The sequence below is a fragment of the Micropterus salmoides genome, unplaced genomic scaffold (assembly GCF_014851395.1).
Source record: "Micropterus salmoides isolate LMB-PRFRI ecotype aquatic unplaced genomic scaffold, ASM1485139v1 Ms_hic_scaffold_17, whole genome shotgun sequence".
Classification (NCBI taxonomy): domain Eukaryota; kingdom Metazoa; phylum Chordata; class Actinopteri; order Centrarchiformes; family Centrarchidae; genus Micropterus; species Micropterus salmoides.
In genome coordinates, this window is record NW_024040817.1 from 4,595,206 (window position 1) to 4,613,322 (window position 18,117).

General features: G+C 41.9%; 1 protein-coding gene and 3 gene segments (V, D, J or C); 2 read left to right on the forward strand and 2 right to left on the reverse strand.

Moving 5' to 3' along the window:
- Positions 1-4,798: 4,798 nt before the first annotated feature.
- LOC119907540 lies at positions 4,799-5,334 on the reverse strand. The segment is given in 2 exon segments: positions 4,799-5,173; positions 5,271-5,334. Coding segments are annotated over 2 exon segments (393 nt in total).
- A 357-nt stretch (positions 5,335-5,691) lies between these two features.
- On the forward strand, positions 5,692-7,172 carry LOC119907712. The segment is given in 3 exon segments: positions 5,692-5,721; positions 5,853-5,904; positions 6,663-7,172. Coding segments are annotated over 3 exon segments (420 nt in total).
- A 1,901-nt stretch (positions 7,173-9,073) lies between these two features.
- LOC119907563 lies at positions 9,074-10,472 on the reverse strand. The segment is given in 2 exon segments: positions 9,074-10,201; positions 10,418-10,472. Coding segments are annotated over 2 exon segments (360 nt in total).
- Positions 10,473-14,029: 3,557 nt separating this feature from the next.
- LOC119907531 (zinc finger protein 771-like) lies at positions 14,030-17,772 on the forward strand. The gene is made up of 2 exons (XM_038725299.1): positions 14,030-14,432; positions 15,523-17,772. The coding sequence occupies exons 1-2, from the start codon at positions 14,132-14,134 to the stop codon at positions 16,440-16,442; spliced, it is 1,221 nt and encodes a 406-aa protein (XP_038581227.1). The 5' UTR covers positions 14,030-14,131; the 3' UTR covers positions 16,443-17,772.
- The last annotated feature ends 345 nt before the right edge of the window (positions 17,773-18,117 follow it).

The window sequence follows — 18,117 nt, forward strand, 5'->3', positions numbered from 1 at the left end:
CGTTGGCATACGACCACCAACTACATGCCCACATGCCTCTTCTGCAAACAATGAAAGTGGCATGCAGAGACACGGGTTTGCTTTGGATACAGCACACAAGGCCTAATATTCCCCATTGTCTACCGAGGGATGAAATTGCGTGTGATGTGAATGAGGTGATGTGGTCAGACCCTAACAGAAAGCAGGATCCATAAACCATCCCTTACTGTAAAATAATAATTTTGTATATCATTGCCTTTGTTTTCAGTAGTTTGCAGTAACATTGTATTGACTACTGTACTCTAATTCTACTTTTCTTTGTGTTTTTGCTAATGTAAAAACCTGCAAATCTATAAATGTTTTTTTTCCCTTTCTATTTTTTGTATTCATTGAAATGTGAGTAGATGATAACATTTTACAGAAGCCTGTATGAGAAAATAGGTATACAAAGTACTAAAGACAGCAGTGTTTTGTATAAAGCACATCAGTGTGTTGTTACCTGCCTGAAAGAGTAAAAACAGTGTGTGTATCCTTTTGTCACAAAAATGCCGTTTTGAAAAAGGATTGAAAAGGTTTTGACTGTAGAGTTTCATTTTGATATAGAAGTGAGAAATGGTTTGCTTCCTACCTCTCAGAAAGGTCACAATATGTAAAAATACAAAACTACAGGTCGGAAACCTCCAGAGTCCATTACTGAGTACTGCAGGGTTCAGTGCTTGGACCACTACTATTCATCATCTACCTCCTCCCTCTTGGCAACATCTTCCGGGGCTACAATATCCATTTTTACTGTTACGCTGACGATATACAAACTTATCTGTCCACTAACCCCAGCTCCATACTCCCCTCCAGTACACTCACTGCCTGTCTACATGACATACAGACATGGATGACAACTAATTACCTGCAACTCAACAATAGTAAGACTGAGCTACTACTCATTGGTTCAAAAACCAACATCAGCAAGGAAACACAGGAACTTTGGAAACAGGTTAAGAGCCTTGATGTAATATTGGACAGTACCCTGTCTTACTCCAGCCATATGCATAACGTATCCCGGACTGCCTTTTTCCACGTACGAAACATCTCCAAACCATGTCCTGCTCTAACTCAAAACTCAACGGAAGTCCTAGGATATGCCTTGGTCACATCACGCATTGATTACTGCAGTGCAATTTTAGCAGGTATTCCTAGCATACTTATTCACCGACTGCAGCAAGGATCATAACAAGTCCACAGAACATATCACTCCTCTGCTGATTCAACTACACTTGCTCCCTGTATCACAAAAGGATTAACTTTAAAACATTATTACTAACATTCAAGCCCTCCACAATCTGACCTCATTCAGACCTACACTCCATCTCGTTCGTTGAGGTCTTCTGCAACAAGTCTTTGGCACTACCAACCATCAACCTCAGCAGGGCCTGACATTAACACCCGCATACCCGCCAAATGCGGGTGAATTTCGGCCGTGGCGGGTAACACAGTCACTCCCACTAGCCACTTTGGCTTGTTGAAAAATTGTAGTCTCGTCAAAAGGCATAATAGCAAACTCCCATGAGTACTTGCTGCACATAGTGTTTGCTCATTGGTCCATTAGTGAAGCCTATTGTCTTGCGCGCTACTGGCGAATGACACTGTAAACAAGACGTTGAAAATGCACAGGAGAACGAAGGAAAGAGAAAAGGCAGAGCAGAGGCGGAGAAAAGCAGGAAGAAAGTGCCATTAAATGCTGTAAAATCTAGATATCTTCATGATTACCGTCATGCTAGTGTTCATAAAAGAAAACAGACTCCTGCTAGCAGGACAGCCCCAGATCGTCATATCACAACTACCTTTCTAGAGTTGATTCTGTGTTTTAATAAAAAGTTTTCATGCCATGTCTGAAAGCAGAAGATGTATTTGCAGGGGAATAATCTGGAAAATAAATACCTGTATACTCAATTCATATCTCCAGTTACTCAGAGCTACTGCAGAGCTTCGTGATGATAAACATAAATACAGTCAGAGCTCTGAGGAAAAACAAACAATCCAAAAGTGCACAAAAATAATATAGGCCTATACATAACATTTTAATCCTATTGCCTTAATTGTGTGTGATTTTTTTCATTTTTTGTTTAATGCAGATTTCTAATGAATTTTGTTTAGTTTTTATCTTTTCAGTTAATCTTTTACACCCATGCAGCACTTTTATTATATACAATAAGAAGCTGCTATTTTAATGTGTTTATCTTAATAGACAATTTTTTCAACAAAAGGAGCTTTACACAACCTTATCAGAGCTAATGACAATATTAGTACATTTTAGCACGCCAATTTAAGCGTGCCATTGTCAACTTTAATCGTATAAAAAGTAATTTCCCTACAACAAAAATGTGGCTAGTGAAAATGCTGCGTGACTAGTAACTTTGAAAAACCAGTAGCCACATTGGCTAGTGAGCAAAAAAAGTTAATGTCAAGCCCTGAACCTCAGTACCATGGGTGCTAGGACCTTCTCCTATACTTCACCCAAACTCTCCCCCTCCAACCCGTTCTCACTCTCAAGTCGTCACACATTAACGTATGGTCAAGAGCCATAGTCGTCAGTTTGTGACGCACTGGGAATCCCTTTGCCGTCATAGTTTGACGTATTGGGGAAGCCCTGTAGTGTCAGTTCTTGACTGTAAAGGCAGGTAAATGATATTTAACAGAAAAGACTGAGTAAGGAGGTGGTTGGCGTGGAAGGAGGTCCAGAACCCAGATTTTGAACCAGGAGACCGGGGTTCGTGTCCCATGTGAAAAAAAAACTCATCATTAAATATTTTTATTTAAGCAAGTTATGTAAATTGACTTTAGTTAACTTACGTATTAACTGACGTACGTAGTTATTGTAACCCAAACCATGATCTTTTCCTAACCTTAACCAAGTAGTTTTGTTGCCTAAAAACTAACAAAACTGCAACGTTTCACAACTTGACCTCAGAGCCCTAAATGTCAATAATTGACGCAAAAGGGATAGTCCCCCCCCCCCCCTCAGAGAAGAAAGAAAACAGTTTTGGTCAGTTATGTGTGATCAATAATAAACAGCCCTTCATTCAGTTTGGGATTAAATGGCCTTTCTAGTCCACTCACAGTGCAAACCTGTGTGACCTCTTTGAGTATTTAAGTGAATACATCTCTTACAGTTTTCTCTGAGTGCTTAAATACTTAAACAGTCATTCTTTAAGCTCCATTTGTGAAACCATCAACATTTATATTTAAATCGTTTACCAAGTGTGCCAGACTGAAGCACGTTTTCTGCTTCACACTCATATCACAATTATATCAAAACCGTAAACATTACAATGTTTTGTGACATTATTCCACATTAGCACGTGAAAATAAAATCTGAGAATGAGCACTACACGTAAAAAGGCCACAGGTAAACATTTGGTTTGGCTAACAATGGAGGCTTTAGAGGGGTGAGAATTAGAGGAGGAAGAGGAGGACATGGACTAGGATGTGAAGAAAGAAGAGGAGGACAGGGCGAGATCAAGTAGGATAGGGGGAGAAGAAGAGGACCAGGAAGAGAAAGCGCAGTCAGGAACATAACAACTGATGAAATCAGAGCAACTGTGATTGACCATCCTGTCAACCATGGGATGAGCTTGAGGGAGGCTGGGCAGCAGATTCCCCCAAATCTGAGCTGCTTTACTGTTGCAGGTATCATCTGAAATTATTTTGAAATGAGAAGCAGTTATTAACCGGAGGTGATGTTCAGCTCTGGTACTGGTTCAGTAATATGTACTGTGATGACATGGATCTGTCAATCTGTCTGACAAATGTTTTTTACAAGGTCAAGGAAACCAGTATCTGGTGGAACAGGTCGACTGTTCAGAGCCCCAGAGCAGGAGACCCACATTGTAAATATGGTCATTGCAAGATTACTACCGTAATCCCCTTCCCCCACCACTCTGCCACCTGCCCGCACCGCCGCTATCCGTTCAAAACATAGTCAGACTTGCCACGAGCAAGATTGCCCAGCAATATTGCTCAAAAAGTTGCCCCTTGTATCATCAGCTTGAGTGTCTCTACACTGGGTGAGGCTGCAGTACAGAGTCCCTTTCAAAATAAACTTATTTTGTGTAAAACAACTGAGGAACAAACATCTTTACACATTTGGGCACCTGTGTGTTTGAGAGTTTTGCTACATGCATGACAAAACTTAATCGCAAAAAAATCGCAAGTGTATTTTCAATTTTAGTATCAGTATGTAATTACTGCTTTGTGTGCTCACTCAGAGATGTTTGTGTGTACTGGAAAAACAACAACAGAACTTTAAAAAGGGTTTTGCAAGAGATATATAATGTTTTGTTTTTTTGGTGTAAGGGTTTGTGGTTAGTGTGTAGAGATTGGCCAAAATAGCCAATAGTTTCAAAAAGTTTGCTAAGCAATCAGAAATAAACTATAATGATGATCAAGTGTTTCTGTAAACAGGTGCGGGGGAGAAATCTTTTCTCAGACGGGAGCCGGCTCAATCAAAATCAATATTGTTCAGCTGATGCTGTCAGATTGTAACCACCAATATTATGTACAAATGTTCCTCTAAACTTTCAACCAGGTTAGGACTTGTGTCTATGGTTAGTTGTATTAGTTAAGGTTATGGTAAGGGTCTAGGGAATGCATTATGTGAAAGACTTGCCCCCAAGACCATGGTGTGTGTGTGTGTGTGTGTGTGCGTGTGTGTGTGTGTGTGTGTGTGTGTGTGTGTGTGTGTGTGTGTGTGTGTCCTCAGTGAACTGTATCAGTCTCTGCAGTAGCTTCCAGCTGCAGCAGTCAGTTCAGTTTCTGTTCAGTCTGACTGAGGGAGGTTTTTGTACGACACTTTTTCACTGTGGGAACACAGGTTGACTGTTGATCCATTTATGACTCTGACAGTAGTAAACTGCTGCATCTTCAGCCTGAACTCCACTGATGGTCAGAGTGAAGTCAACTCCATTCCCTGCTCCACTTCCACTGAATCTGGAGGAGATTCCAGAAGCTCTGCTTGTTGTTGCATAGATAAGAGGTTTAGGAGCTTCACCAGTTTTCTGTTGGTACCAGGACAGGTAGTATTGTGAACCAGTGTAGTGACCAGCTGCTGGACTGGACTTACAGTCAATAGAGACAGTCTGACCCAGCTGCACTGATTTGGCTGCTGGCTGAGTCACGACAAGATTTTGTCCAACAGACCCTGAGGAGAGAGAAGAAACACTGGACATGAGATGGTGAGGTGAAACTCAGCTACACTCCAAATGATTTTCACATCACAGAAAAATGATTTTCCTCACCCTGAGTGAAGCAGAGGAGAGTCCAGATGAGGACGGAGACCAAAGTCATGTTTTTGATGAGGAGGATTTCTGTGGCTTCTGTTGTCATGAAGGACAGCTGTCAGTCATCCAGTGTTCAACTCTCAGGACTATAAAGTCTCCCAGAGCACTGGAGCATGGTGCTGCTGATGCAAAGTGGCTCTCTATGGAAATGCTCTGACTGACTCCAACAGGGACTTGGATTACTCTGATGATGCTGCTTCTCAATGGATCAATACGTTTACCAGAGGATTGATTAGGAATGTGTCAGTGATCATTTTTATGGACATTTGCTTTGATGACTGCAGAAAGATTTTCTTTTACAACATCTTCTGTCTGCTTTCATTTCATTCTAGAGGGATCAATTTGACTTTCAGACCAATGGAACAATATATACGTAAAAATGGGATTCATTCTCAACAACTGTGTCACTGTTTGATAAATATAACATGAAATAGTTCATTCTTTTAAAAACAGCAAGTGTTTTTGTTGAGTTTGTTGTGTTCAAAGTCAGAGAGCCGTGTCTCTCTACAGTGAGAGGTTTTTGTACGACGACTCAATCAGTTTGTATCACTGTGGTACACGTTCGGTGGAGGAACCAGACTGGATGTTGGAAGTAAGTTTCTGCACAAATATTAAATATCGTATCATCAGCGAAGGTTTTAATTTCTGTGTCTGAACATTTGTAGTAGATATAAATTTCCTCTGGACTGATTTAAATCACTTTAAAGACTCAATCTTATTGTTCGTTTCTCCTGTTTAACCATGAAGCTGAACTCAAAGCAGCTTTACTGAACTTCTCTTTAAACGTTCCATTTAATTTGTGAAATGTGAACAGCTTGAACTGCAGCAAAGATTAAAGAACAACACTCGTACTTTAAAAATGATTCAGCCTTTAATTCTGCATTTTAAACTGTTTAGAAGTTGAGTTAAAATTATTTTGAATAGTGTGAATGAAGATAAAAATGTGTCCAAATCTCTGATCTTCTAAAATGGCTCAAATTGTCTTTTAACCTCGGTTTGAAATAATGTTGACAGTTCTCTGATGCTGTTTTTAAATCTGTCTGAGGAACAGGTTACCTGTGGTCGTCAGGTATTTTGGGCTGATAATGTCCTTTAACAGTGGATCTCAGTAACTTTTGCCCTTTTGAGAGTTTTGACAGTAAATATGTTTTTTGTATTTCCAAATTTAAAACCTGATTGTTTTATTTCCAGTGCAGTTTGATATCTTTCAGCTCATATGAGAACTCTTTCTGTGCTGATATGCATGAGAGGTTTCTTAAAGGAAGTGAAACAATGTGTGAGTGAGTGACTGGTGGAGCAGAAACCAGCTGTGTGGTCCCTGTCCTCTAAGGTGATTGGTTCTTCTCCTAGGTGATGCCCGTCCCACCCTGACGGTGCTGCCCCCCTCCAGCGAGGAGCTGCAGCAGGGGAAGGCCACGCTCATGTGCCTGGCCAACAAGGGCTTCCCCTCAGACTGGAGTCTGGCCTGGAAGGTGGACGGCAGCAGCAGCAGCAGCAGCAGCAGCAGCTGGGAGGAGAGCAGGAGCCCCGGGGTGCTGCAGAAGGACGGCCACTACAGCTGGAGCAGCACCCTGAGGCTCTCTGCAGACCAGTGGAGGAAGGTGGGCTCTGTGACCTGTGAGGCCACCCAGGGCTCCCAGACTCCGCTCTCAGAGACACTGAGGAGAGACCAGTGTTCCCAGTCCTGACCTGACTCACTGGGACTCTGCTACTGGTTTTCCTCTGCTCCTGCTCTCACTCTGCACTCTGCAACTGTCTCTCTCTTTTCTTTGACATCTTTCAACAGCAAGATTTACTAGCTTGTTGCACTGTTTCAATATTATTTCAGTGTTTCCAGATAATAAAGACCTTTTCATCTAATCAGCTGTTTTCATGTTTATTATTATCAAAGTGTCTTAATAAATGTTCTCTTGATGGTATCGGTGAATGTATTACATCCAGAGAAACTGGGCTGACATAATGGTAATATCGCCACAGTAAATTTTAATAAATGTCACAGTACAGTTGGATTTGTACAAACCAGTGATGTTATCAGTATAAGGCCAATTATCAATAATACTATACAAATAATCATTTGGTCAGAATTAATATGAATGCCTAATGGCTGTCAAACACTTGCTACTGTAGTCGTTAGAGATTTGTCTGTAATAATAAACCTTTGGAACAAAACCCAATGTAGAAACCCCTCAATCATTTATCATCCTATCATCTGTTAATACAGAATTTACAAACCTGAAATATAAAGCACCATATCATCAGCATAGTGAGAAATAAAATGAGTAATCTGCTATTCTAAGCAGGAACTATTAACATTCTTCTCCTGCTGAAGAACTTCAAAGACAAATTAAAGATGACAAAAGGAAAGAATTCAAATTTTAGTGATTTACTTACTCCATAAACCCTTTTTGGTTTCAATCATAAAACACATTTTTTGTTGGAATACAAAATACATAAATTTAGCTGACGCTTTCAAAGTGACTTACAATATGTCAGAGGTCGTACACCTCTGGAGCAATGAGGGGGTTAAGTGTCTTGCTTTGGACACATTGGTGTCTCACAGTGGATTCGAACCTGAGTCTCTCACACCCAAGGGATATTACATCCAGAGAAACACTGAGAGAAATCTTTCTCCGGGATGATCTTACAAAGAATATGTAACATTATGTAATGTAAATTCATTAGGGCTGGATCTGAATATGTGAATATTCGACTGTTGGGTACACATTTGATTTTCAATGTCGAGATTTGATTATTGAGGGGTTTTTTTCACGCTCCTGAACTCCGCCGACAGCAGTGAACATAATCCAACGCTCCAGTTCACATCAAAGGGAAAACAAAACGAATCCCTGAGTTGTGTGAGAACACTTTAAACTGAGTGAGGACAGCAGTACTGTGGAAGTTATGGCGTTTATTAATTTTACAATTGCTTAATTACAGATCAAAACAGTCAAATTTCCTACATTTTAAAATTAATAAGTAGGCCTAAACTCCAGGCTACCACAAACAAACAACAACATAATGAACACTTTTAAAATTATATTAGGCGATCGTAGAAGAAGAGCATTTAGTCGCTATAATAAAAGTTAAAAGTGAATTTTGCATTATAACGTGTTAGATTTAGTTCTGCTACCGAAAATAAGCTCATCCCGTCTGCTCTCTGCCTGGACCCCAGTCCGGCTAAACCATTCCCAGATTCTGCTCTGGACCTGCTCGGATCAGACTCTCTCACTCTGGACTCTCAGTTACGTTCCCCCCCTGCTCTGTACAGCAGCCATCAACCCGGTTCGGCATCCCTTTACCCTGCAATAAATATTCCTCTTTTATTTAAATCCTATCTCTCTTAGTCCTGCACTTGGGTCTGCTAGCCTTGCCATAACAAAGTTAAAAATCAAATATTTGGTAGCAGTCCATTAGTTAGCTTATATGAGAATAAATGAACTGAGCGCTCTCTCTCTCTTTTTCTCTCTCTCTCTCAGACGCCCACATGCCGGCTGTTATCTCTCCCCCATCTGATCCTCCCTCACTCAGCAGAACTTCTTGGGCATTTATCCTTCTTCTGCTGTTCTGCTTCTATCTTTGAAATACATAGCTGTAGCTCATGAAATGACAGCCTGCTTATCAACACACGTTTAAACAATTGGCATAACGGTGTAAAACCAAAATGTGTGACCTATCAGATTCTGTGACTACATCCAAACGATGATGTTCTCCTAACCATAACCAAGTACTTTGGGTGCCTAAACCCAACCAAACTGCAACCGCTTCACATCGTCAACAAAGCCTCTGGCGCTTAACTTCTCATTTGGGTCACAGAATCTGATAGGTCACACATTTTGGTGTCACAACGGGACTGCTGAGCGCCATGGCAGCCCAATTTGCACATTTTCAATTGGGAGTGTAGGCCTACTTACTTTTGTCACCAGCGGTTTAGACATTAAAGGCTGTGTGATGTGTTATTTTAAGGGGACAGCAAATTTACACTGTTATACAAGTTGTTTGATATAATCAAATATTGACAACATGTGAGGGGTGTACTCACTGTTGTCAGATGCTGTACATACTGCTTCTGCTGAAGAAAGACAAGTAAAAGTTGACCAAAGGAAACAATTCAAATATTAATGATTTACTACTTTCATACTAAAATGAATTTGTTTGCTGGGATAAAAAACACAATTTAAGTTATAAATACATGTTGTTATAAACATGACTAGTCATTTAACTGCAATTAATGAAATTAATTTATAGTATATCTGAGATTCAATGAAAAAATGGTAAGATATAAAATAATAAATAATATTTACAATCTGTGTGTCCTTGTGTTTTCATGAATATCACACATCATAATTCAACAGAGGTTAGCTTTAATGTTCAGAAGAGTGGTTCAAAATCTGTTTTAATAAACATATTAGAAGTATAACTTCTAGAATATTATATATTAAAGAAGATTTAGTGTTGCAATCATTAATGTGAATAATTATTGGCTAAATGTGCATTTTTATAAACCTCTGTTTTAGTTTCAGTGCAGCTGTTGAGTCAGATCAGTTCCTCTCCAGCTGAGGGAGGTTTTTGTACGACGTTGTATCACTGTGTGAACGGGAAGCTGTTACTCTGCTGACAGTAGTAAACTCCTGAATCTTCAGCCTGAACTCCACTGATGGTCAGAGTGAAGTCAGTCCCAGATCCACTTCCACTAAAACGATCTGGAACTCCAGACTGACGAGTTGTAGCTAGATAAATCAGGAGTTTAGGAGCTTCTCCAGGTTTCTGAAGGTACCAGTGGAGGTAGCTACTAACACTTGTACTGGTTTTACATTTGAGAGAGACAGCCTGTCCTGGAACAACAGACTGAGATCCAGGAGACTGAGTCAGGATGATTTGTCCTGATGAACCTGGAAAAGATGAAAAAGAGGAGAAGGGTTATTGAGACAAATCCAGCTTGGAGAAAGATGATCAGCATCCAAACAGAAGAGTCTCATTTCTTTAAGATGGAGAACAGATGGAAGAAGGTAAATGCTGCTTGTTTCAGTGTTTCTCCATCACAGCAGAACATCATTGTAGTGAAGCTGGTTGCATCCTGAAGCAAAGTTTTCAGAAGAGAGTCTCACCCTGAACAAGGAGCCCCAGGGTGGCCAGCAGTAGAATCAGTGACATCATCATTGTGCTGCCGGCGTGTCAGTGGCTCTGAAAGGCCTGGACAGCCACTGATCAACACTGGCCTCTTAACGGCTGGGAGCAGAGAGGCAGGACAGATATGCAAACACACAGAGTCAGTGAACTGTAGCTGTCCTCAACATATCATGCTGTTTCCTCCTCACTGCTGGGACAGCTGCCTGTTTAAAACATCCTCATGCAGATTAACACAAACTAACAATAGAAGTTATAACTAACTAACTTTTCTATCAGCTGACCTGTTCTAACTGGTTCTCCTGTTCACAGTTAACCACCAACATCTGATGGTTTTGGTGATCAGAATTTACACTACAGTAAAACATCACACTTTTATCTTTAGTACTGAAACCTGCCTGTTGCCATGGTTCATCAGTGATGCCTGTCTGTTGCCATGGTTACTGTGCTCAGAGAGGGAAGTGAAACCAGTTTCAAGTCCAGTTTCATCCAATCAGAGGAAGACCAACAGAACCAGCAGCCTCCTCTGCTGCAACCAGCAGGACAATGTCCATCTTCACATTGTTTTAATCAGGCTCAGTCCCTGTTTTTCCAACATTTGTCTCAATATCTGTAGATATCAGATGACAAACATCTTTATATTTTATATATTTATTTATCTGTATCACAATTGTTGTCTTTGCCAGGACTTTGCTTCACCACTGTCACATAAAAAAATGTGGTTTGTCAGGTGAAAACATTTTTCTGTAGACTCTGAAGCTCTGCATTTAACAGGTGAACTTCAGAAGCCCAACCTTTCTAACAGCGGGAACCTTTCAGGTTACTGACATTAACTTTACTTTACTGCCCCTCAGTGGTTGAGCTGGAGACTTCAGTCAGAGGACATTCCTAACAACAGTTATTATCAGTAATACTAGAATTTCTAGATCTCTAGACCATCTCCCTGCATTATTTTTGCATACCTAATGTTTGCTTCTGTAACGATATGATTTAATTCCCTGTAAATGTTTTATTTGTGTTATTTTGTTGTTTTAAATTTAGTCAAAACATTATTCTCTTTAATTTTTTACTTAAGATCTGTTTTGAAGTACTTTAGTATTTCTCTCTGAGAAGGAAATATATTCTGCTTTTCACATTTATCCAAAGTTATAGTTCCCAGTTTCTTTGAAGGTTAATAAAAACATTCACTTAGCTGAAAAAATACAATAAAGTGGCTTGTTTTTTGTTTGTGCCCTGGTTCCTGGGCCCCTTGTTTCAGACGTCTGTGAGTTGTTAGCAGATCAACAAAAGAGACATTTCACCTCATAACTTCACACATGGTTTACTTTCAGTAACTGTTTGAGCCCTGAGGAGGTAAATTTATCCAATACTTTACTAAAAAGTTTTATGTATTCCAACATGATTTATTCTTCTTTCATCTCCCGTGAATCATCTGACGACCCCTCAGCTTGATCTGGTCAGCATTTATAGGTAAATATGGAACTTTTTACTCAGCTACATTGATCTGAAAGCCACAGTTACTTAAAATTAGAATAGAATAGAAAAACTTTACTAATCCCTAATGGAGAAACTCAATTTCCACCAGCTCACGTCACACAACATACAGTATAAACAGAAAGGTCAACCAGTATGTACAGACAAGACAAGACAAGACAAACAAACAATCAATGCACCCATTTAAATCCTTTAGAACTCTGATCAGAGCTGACAGCTTTTTAAAAATGTGACCCACTGAAGAGCTTAGAAAGAGTAGAAAAGTGTCTAAACTAACTAGTGGGAGGTCCACAAGATCAGGTTTCTAAAGTGACCTCGAGTGACTGAGGGGGAAGGCCAATGTGAGTTATTGCCAGCTGAACTTTATAGAATCTGTAGCATTAATGTTCACATACGGTTTAAAAATCGGTTTAGTATGTGACAGCAGGTCATTCCAGGATAGAGACCTTTGAATAAACTAGGTCGCTTGAAAACAAAAGAAAACTTAATATAAAAAAAAGTCATTAGAAGCTGCAAGAACCAGCTGTTTAACAGGGAAAGGATCAGGGAAAGAGGCAAAACAATCCGGGAAATGTGCCTGGTCAGTAAGTGGACCCTGGTTCACTGAGAATATTCTAGGCAGGGAATAACAGGAAGGAGCATTAAAGAGCTGCCAAATACATTTTTTGATACGGGACAACGGGTGAAGCTGTGTTTTTACCTAATAAGGATTTAGTTACTGCGCAATTTGTCCGCCATTTCTAAAAAGTGGCATATTCAGGGGTTCAATCAAATGTAAGGAGGGGAGTCAGTTCCCTCTTGGAGCGAGAGATGGGGGGAGCTCTCGAATCATCCACTGACAGCTGAAAAATGCACTTTAAATAAGACTAAATTCTTTAATGGATATGCCTCACAAGACAATATCTTTTGAAGAACATTTAATATTTTAAGTGTTAATCTGGAACAGAAGTGTTTTTTGCTAGCATTTTGTTATTTGATCCCTTTGTAAATATTTTCTTATTCTGTAACTAAATATCATTTTATCATTTTTAATCTGTCTAATCGATCGATTATTACTTTCTCTGAGGGGAAAAAAGAACGTCACCACACCAATCACAGAGCCAGCCTTTTTAATCACCTTATTAATCCTGTTTTTACTAATAGTAGTAGTAGTGATGCCTGTTGCAGTAGTAATGCTGCCTCCCCAGAATAAAAAAATGAACACTGGCTATGGTGCCTTGATAAAAGGTATAAAGCAGATTTGTGCTCACATCAAATGATCTAAATTTCCTTAGGAAAAATAGCCTTGACTAGGCCTTTTTCTTTTTCCAGTTTAAATTAGTTTTTACATACAAATTTAAAAATTTAAACTTGTTAATCTTTGCTCCACTTTGACCAGTTGTGACATTAAAATGCTGCAGTATCAACAACACTCTGTGTTGAGGACAGCGGAAAGAATCATCGGGACAGCACTTCCTTCGATCCATGACACTGCTTGCAGACGCTGCCTGTCCAGGACTCAGACTATCATAAAAGACCCCTCCCCCCCCATCAGGGACTGCTCTCCCTGCTGCCCTCAGCAGCTTCAAATGCAGAACATCCAGATTCCACAACAGCTTCATCCCTAACATTATAAAACTGCTAAACTCCCAATAACCCCCCCCCCCCCCCCCCCCCATACATAGGACACTAGTCACTTTACATGGACACTGAACTCTATTGCATAACTATTACTATCTGCACTACTACACTGTCCGTCTCACTGTTACATTACATCCTGCTGCTACAGATATTTGCACAATTCATATTGTCTTACATATGTTTCTGTTGCTGCTACATTCCTGACAAACGTCACAATATTCTATTTCATTTATTTTATATTCGGTTTCTGTTTCTTGTAGCTATATTTTTATATTTATCCTGTTTCTCTTATTACTGGTCTGTTTTTATTGGAGCCTTGCAACGTAATCTCGTTCAGTGTACGCTGTGAATGTGCAGTTGAATGACAATAAAGTCTAATTATATTTCAACACTTGTACCAGAGTAATATGCTCTTACACAAACCCAACTGTGCGCTCCCGGAACCTTTGATGACCACATGTTGTTTCGCCTCCGACGTCTTTTTGTGTCGCAGCCACTGTGTTTACTTTCTCCTGCCTGGTCTCTGTCCTGCAGTCTTCTCGCTTCACTCTCGGTGTTTTCACAGTTACGGCTGTTTCAACATGTCCGCGGACCGGCAGCTGTTCCCCGCGCCCTCCTCTCCGCTGCCTCCCGGGGCGGAGGAGGCTCTCTGCGGGGTGTCTCCTCAGAGCAGCCCGCTGCCTCAGATGGACACTCTGAGGCAGCTGGTGACCGAGCGGCTGGCGGCGGCGGTGGACGACATCCTGGGGGTGTTCGCGGAAACCGTGGCCCAGTACCGGGAGCAGATAGACCGGCAGAGGCGACAGCTGGACGGCCTGAGGTCCGAGGAGGAGGAGGAGGAAGAGGAGGAAGAGGAGGAGGGCAGGTGCAGCCAGACGGCAGGTTTGAGTCCTCTTTACATCATTTTTAATAAAGCTTCAAAATGTTCTGGAAAATAGTTTGCAACGAGAATATGTTGAAAAGAGCACAAAAAGAAAACATGCAGTGTAAATATAGAAGAAATCAATGTGCAAATAAAGTCAAGCTGCAGGTCACTGCATTATATTTTTATATTTTGAATTGTGCTGAATTTTATTTCCCCCTTTATATGTAAATAAATTTGCACCATAAATTGGTGCAGAGAATTTCTCCAGAATGCTGGAAATGCAGGTTTCTCCCACTCATATATTTCAGCACTGAATATTTCTTAAAAACTGGGGTTAAAATCTGTCCTCACACCCCTAATCTGAGCCCTGATGGCTCCCTGATCTGATCACAATGTTGTTAACTACGCTGAAGCTTTCAATCCGGTGTTCTGACCATTTATGCAGCCCTATCGAAAAATGCTACCTGATGTGAATCCTCTCACAGTATTTTATGACATCTGCTGTTTTTTGATTATATTGTAACAGCATTTCAGGGGTAGTGCTCCCACTACAGAATCATGTTATATTGCACCACTACTCACTCCATGTGTACTGGACGGAGACGGGGAGCATGTTGAAATACTATATTATGCCATCTTTATTTAGGATATCAGGGGCAGCGTATTCTGATTAATGACTAATAATGATTTTATTTATTTTTAGAGATATTACTGACAGATATTGACTGATTCCCAACAGCAAGGTTGCACAGATTTATTTGTGTCATAACCGCTAAATAGCACATCTGGATAGGTAGCATAAATCGACAGAACACCGGCTGTTGAGGGGAAAGTTAAAGGGAAACCCGCTACACCTTCAGCTGTCAAACCTGGACTGGATTGTCCCAGAGAGGCTGAAGTTTCTTTAAAACGCAGTTTCAGATTTGTGAAACATTTATTCTATTTGCGAAAAAGCGCAATTTTAAATGGTGGCGCAGTGGTTTTTGATCCGAAGCTAACTTCATATCGTCGTCGAGATTCAGTTTTGCAGTGAAAGGAACAACATAGAGGACATACCCACAGTTGTACTTTTTAAAAAACATAATTTTGTCTTCCTCCTCCCTTCAGATCCTCCGCCGGCGTCCTCCTGGATAAAGAAGTGTCCTGATGACCAGGTCCTGAGCGTCCAGCTGCACCTGACTGACCGCATGGAGGAGACGGACGCCGGCACCTCAGCTGCTCAGATCAAATCAGAAGTTGGCGGTGAGGACTGCGGAGCGTCGAGACCAAGCGGTTATTTTGATCCAGCCGGTGGTGAGGAAGAAGCCGGCGACGGCCGACTCCTCGCCGAGTCCTCTGAGACCGAAGACAGTGGAGAGTACTGGGGAGAGGCTGCAGGACTTTGGAAGCCGGTGGAGACGGAAGAAGCTGAAGGACAAAGTTCATCTGCGAGCTCGAAGGCGAGGAGCTCCGGCGATCCGTCGCAGGAGCCTGAGCTCTCACGCCAGCCTCCGCCGGTGTTCGGCTGTAAAGTCTGCGGCGAGTCCTTCCAGAGGATTAGTTATCTGCTCGCTCACGCGTCGGCACATTTGAGAGACTGCGGCCTGTGCGGGAAACACCTGGAGCACACGGAGAACCTGAAGCTCCACCTCCGAGTTCACAGAGAAACCTCGTTCCGCTGCGGCGTCTGCGGCCAGAGCTTCACCCTGCGGGGGAACCTCAGGACGCACATGAGGATCCACTCGGGCGAGCGGCCGTACGGCTGCACGCTCTGCGGCAAGAGCTTCGGCAGGAGGGCGACGCTGGTGCGACACGTCCGCAGCCACACGGGCGAGAAGCCGTTCACCTGCACGTACTGCGGCCGCGGCTTCGTGGAGAAGGGCAACCTGACGGTGCACCTGCGGACGCACACCGGCGAGCGGCCGTACTGGTGCTCCGTCTGCGACAGGCGCTTCAGCCAGCTGTCCTGCTTCTACAAACACCCCTGTCAGAGGAGAGGCGTGGCCAGCGGCGGCGCGAAAACATTTCAACATGAACTCCCTCAGTGAGCTGAGAGCTGGTCAAGAGCCGGATCGGATTCCTAGTTTAACAAACGTTCGGGTTATTTTATCTTGAAGGAGAGAAACTCCTGATCCTGCTGTCTGTCCAAGCCCAGATTTCTTCAGCGTCTTCTCATTGAGAAGAGAATGTAGCAGCAGGATGTGGTCTTTCTGTGCGCAGCAGTGAGCGAGCAGGATCGGCGGTCTGGAGTCGCCTTCCCTCTCTGATCCGTCTGCTGCAGATTCACCTCATCGTCCTGCAAGAGGAAAGTCTTTCTGCAGCCCGGCAGCACCGACCTCTATCCATGTTTCCATCTAATTGTCACACAAAGTTTTACTTTTGAAATGTCACAAAAAAGAAACGTGAGTTTCCATCAGCTGGTTTGGAGCGAATAAACCAGGCTACGGCGAGCGTCGTTACGTCTGTAGTTGATGTTACACACGTCTGTAATAAACAAGACGTCCGGGTTCCAAACCAGAAACCAGACCTGAGGGACCCTGATCCTCAGGAATGTGTTTCAAGCTACCAGCCATGTCTCCGCACGTCATGGGAATATCCGGCGTTCTGCATGCAGCTCCAGATGATGCTTTTTAACGCTATAATGTCCTTTATGGGGTCCATCAATGGTGAGAAATGATTCAAAGTATTTAGCCTATTCTATGAACGTTTAGATCTTTCTGACAGAAGCAGCGTTCACTGAGATTCAGCAGAAATACGCGGCGATAATCCCGTTTGATCAGCGTGCAGAGCAAAGGATCTGAGAAGGACCTTTAAGAGGTGAACGCATCATTCAGCAGAACAGCTGACGAAGGCTTCCTGCCCAGATCTGCATCCTCCTCTTTTCTCAGCACGATATCTTTGACGATAGTCGTATGACGGGAAACACTGTGTGGCCCGGCACAGGATCGGATATGCTTAAGCTGTAAAATGGCCTTGCGATCGATCGGTGCATCTCTGCATTTCACCTCAGCAGAAAACAGCGTTCAGACTGCCTCACAGTTAAATCTGCAGATTTCCTTGCTCTTGTTTACCAAGCTGGGAAATCTGAATGAATTGTACTTTGGTGCTCGTTTCAGTAAAATGACGTGAACCATTGAACTGTAGAGAATCTAACCGATGTACCGTCATGTACATACTGACAAAGTTATAAACATTTATATTTTTATGCATGATCTAAGCAGCTTAGCTCAAGAGCCATTGGGCTTTAAGAGGCTTTATACAACCAGTGAACTTCTATAAAAAACAGACCCGGCTTCTATTTGGGACTCTGCTTTTGATTGAACTTTTATGGCACTTACAATAATAATGATGATAAATAAACAATCCAACAAATGTAAAGCTGTCTTCTCATTTGATTGTGGGCAACGTGATGGGGGAGAGCATTTCCCAGAATGCCTTTCTGTCCCGTGTTGCAGTGAGTTTGGCTCCAGATCAAGTCACATCGAAAGTCCAGAACGAGTCTGACGCTGATGCTTGTTTTCAGCATGATGAGGAATATGATACGATTTGATTTGACTTACCGGTATTATAAAATGAAAGCGTTTCTGTTGGCTGGAGGCTTCTGATAAATGCTCTCACTTTCTGAATCCACATAATTCAAAGGTTTGAATCACATCAGACTAAAGTAAAACAAAATCAAAATCAAACGGCCACTGAGGCACCTAAGGAGCGAATCTTACGCAG

Coding starts and splice junctions, on each gene's coding strand:
- LOC119907531 (XM_038725299.1), top strand. CDS start 14,132: ATGTCCGCGGACCGGCAGCTGTTCCCCGCGCCCTCCTCTCCGCTGCCT. Junction 14,433..15,522: donor CAGGTGCAGCCAGACGGCAG/GTTTGAGTCCTC, acceptor TCCTCCCTTCAG/ATCCTCCGCCGGCGTCCTCC.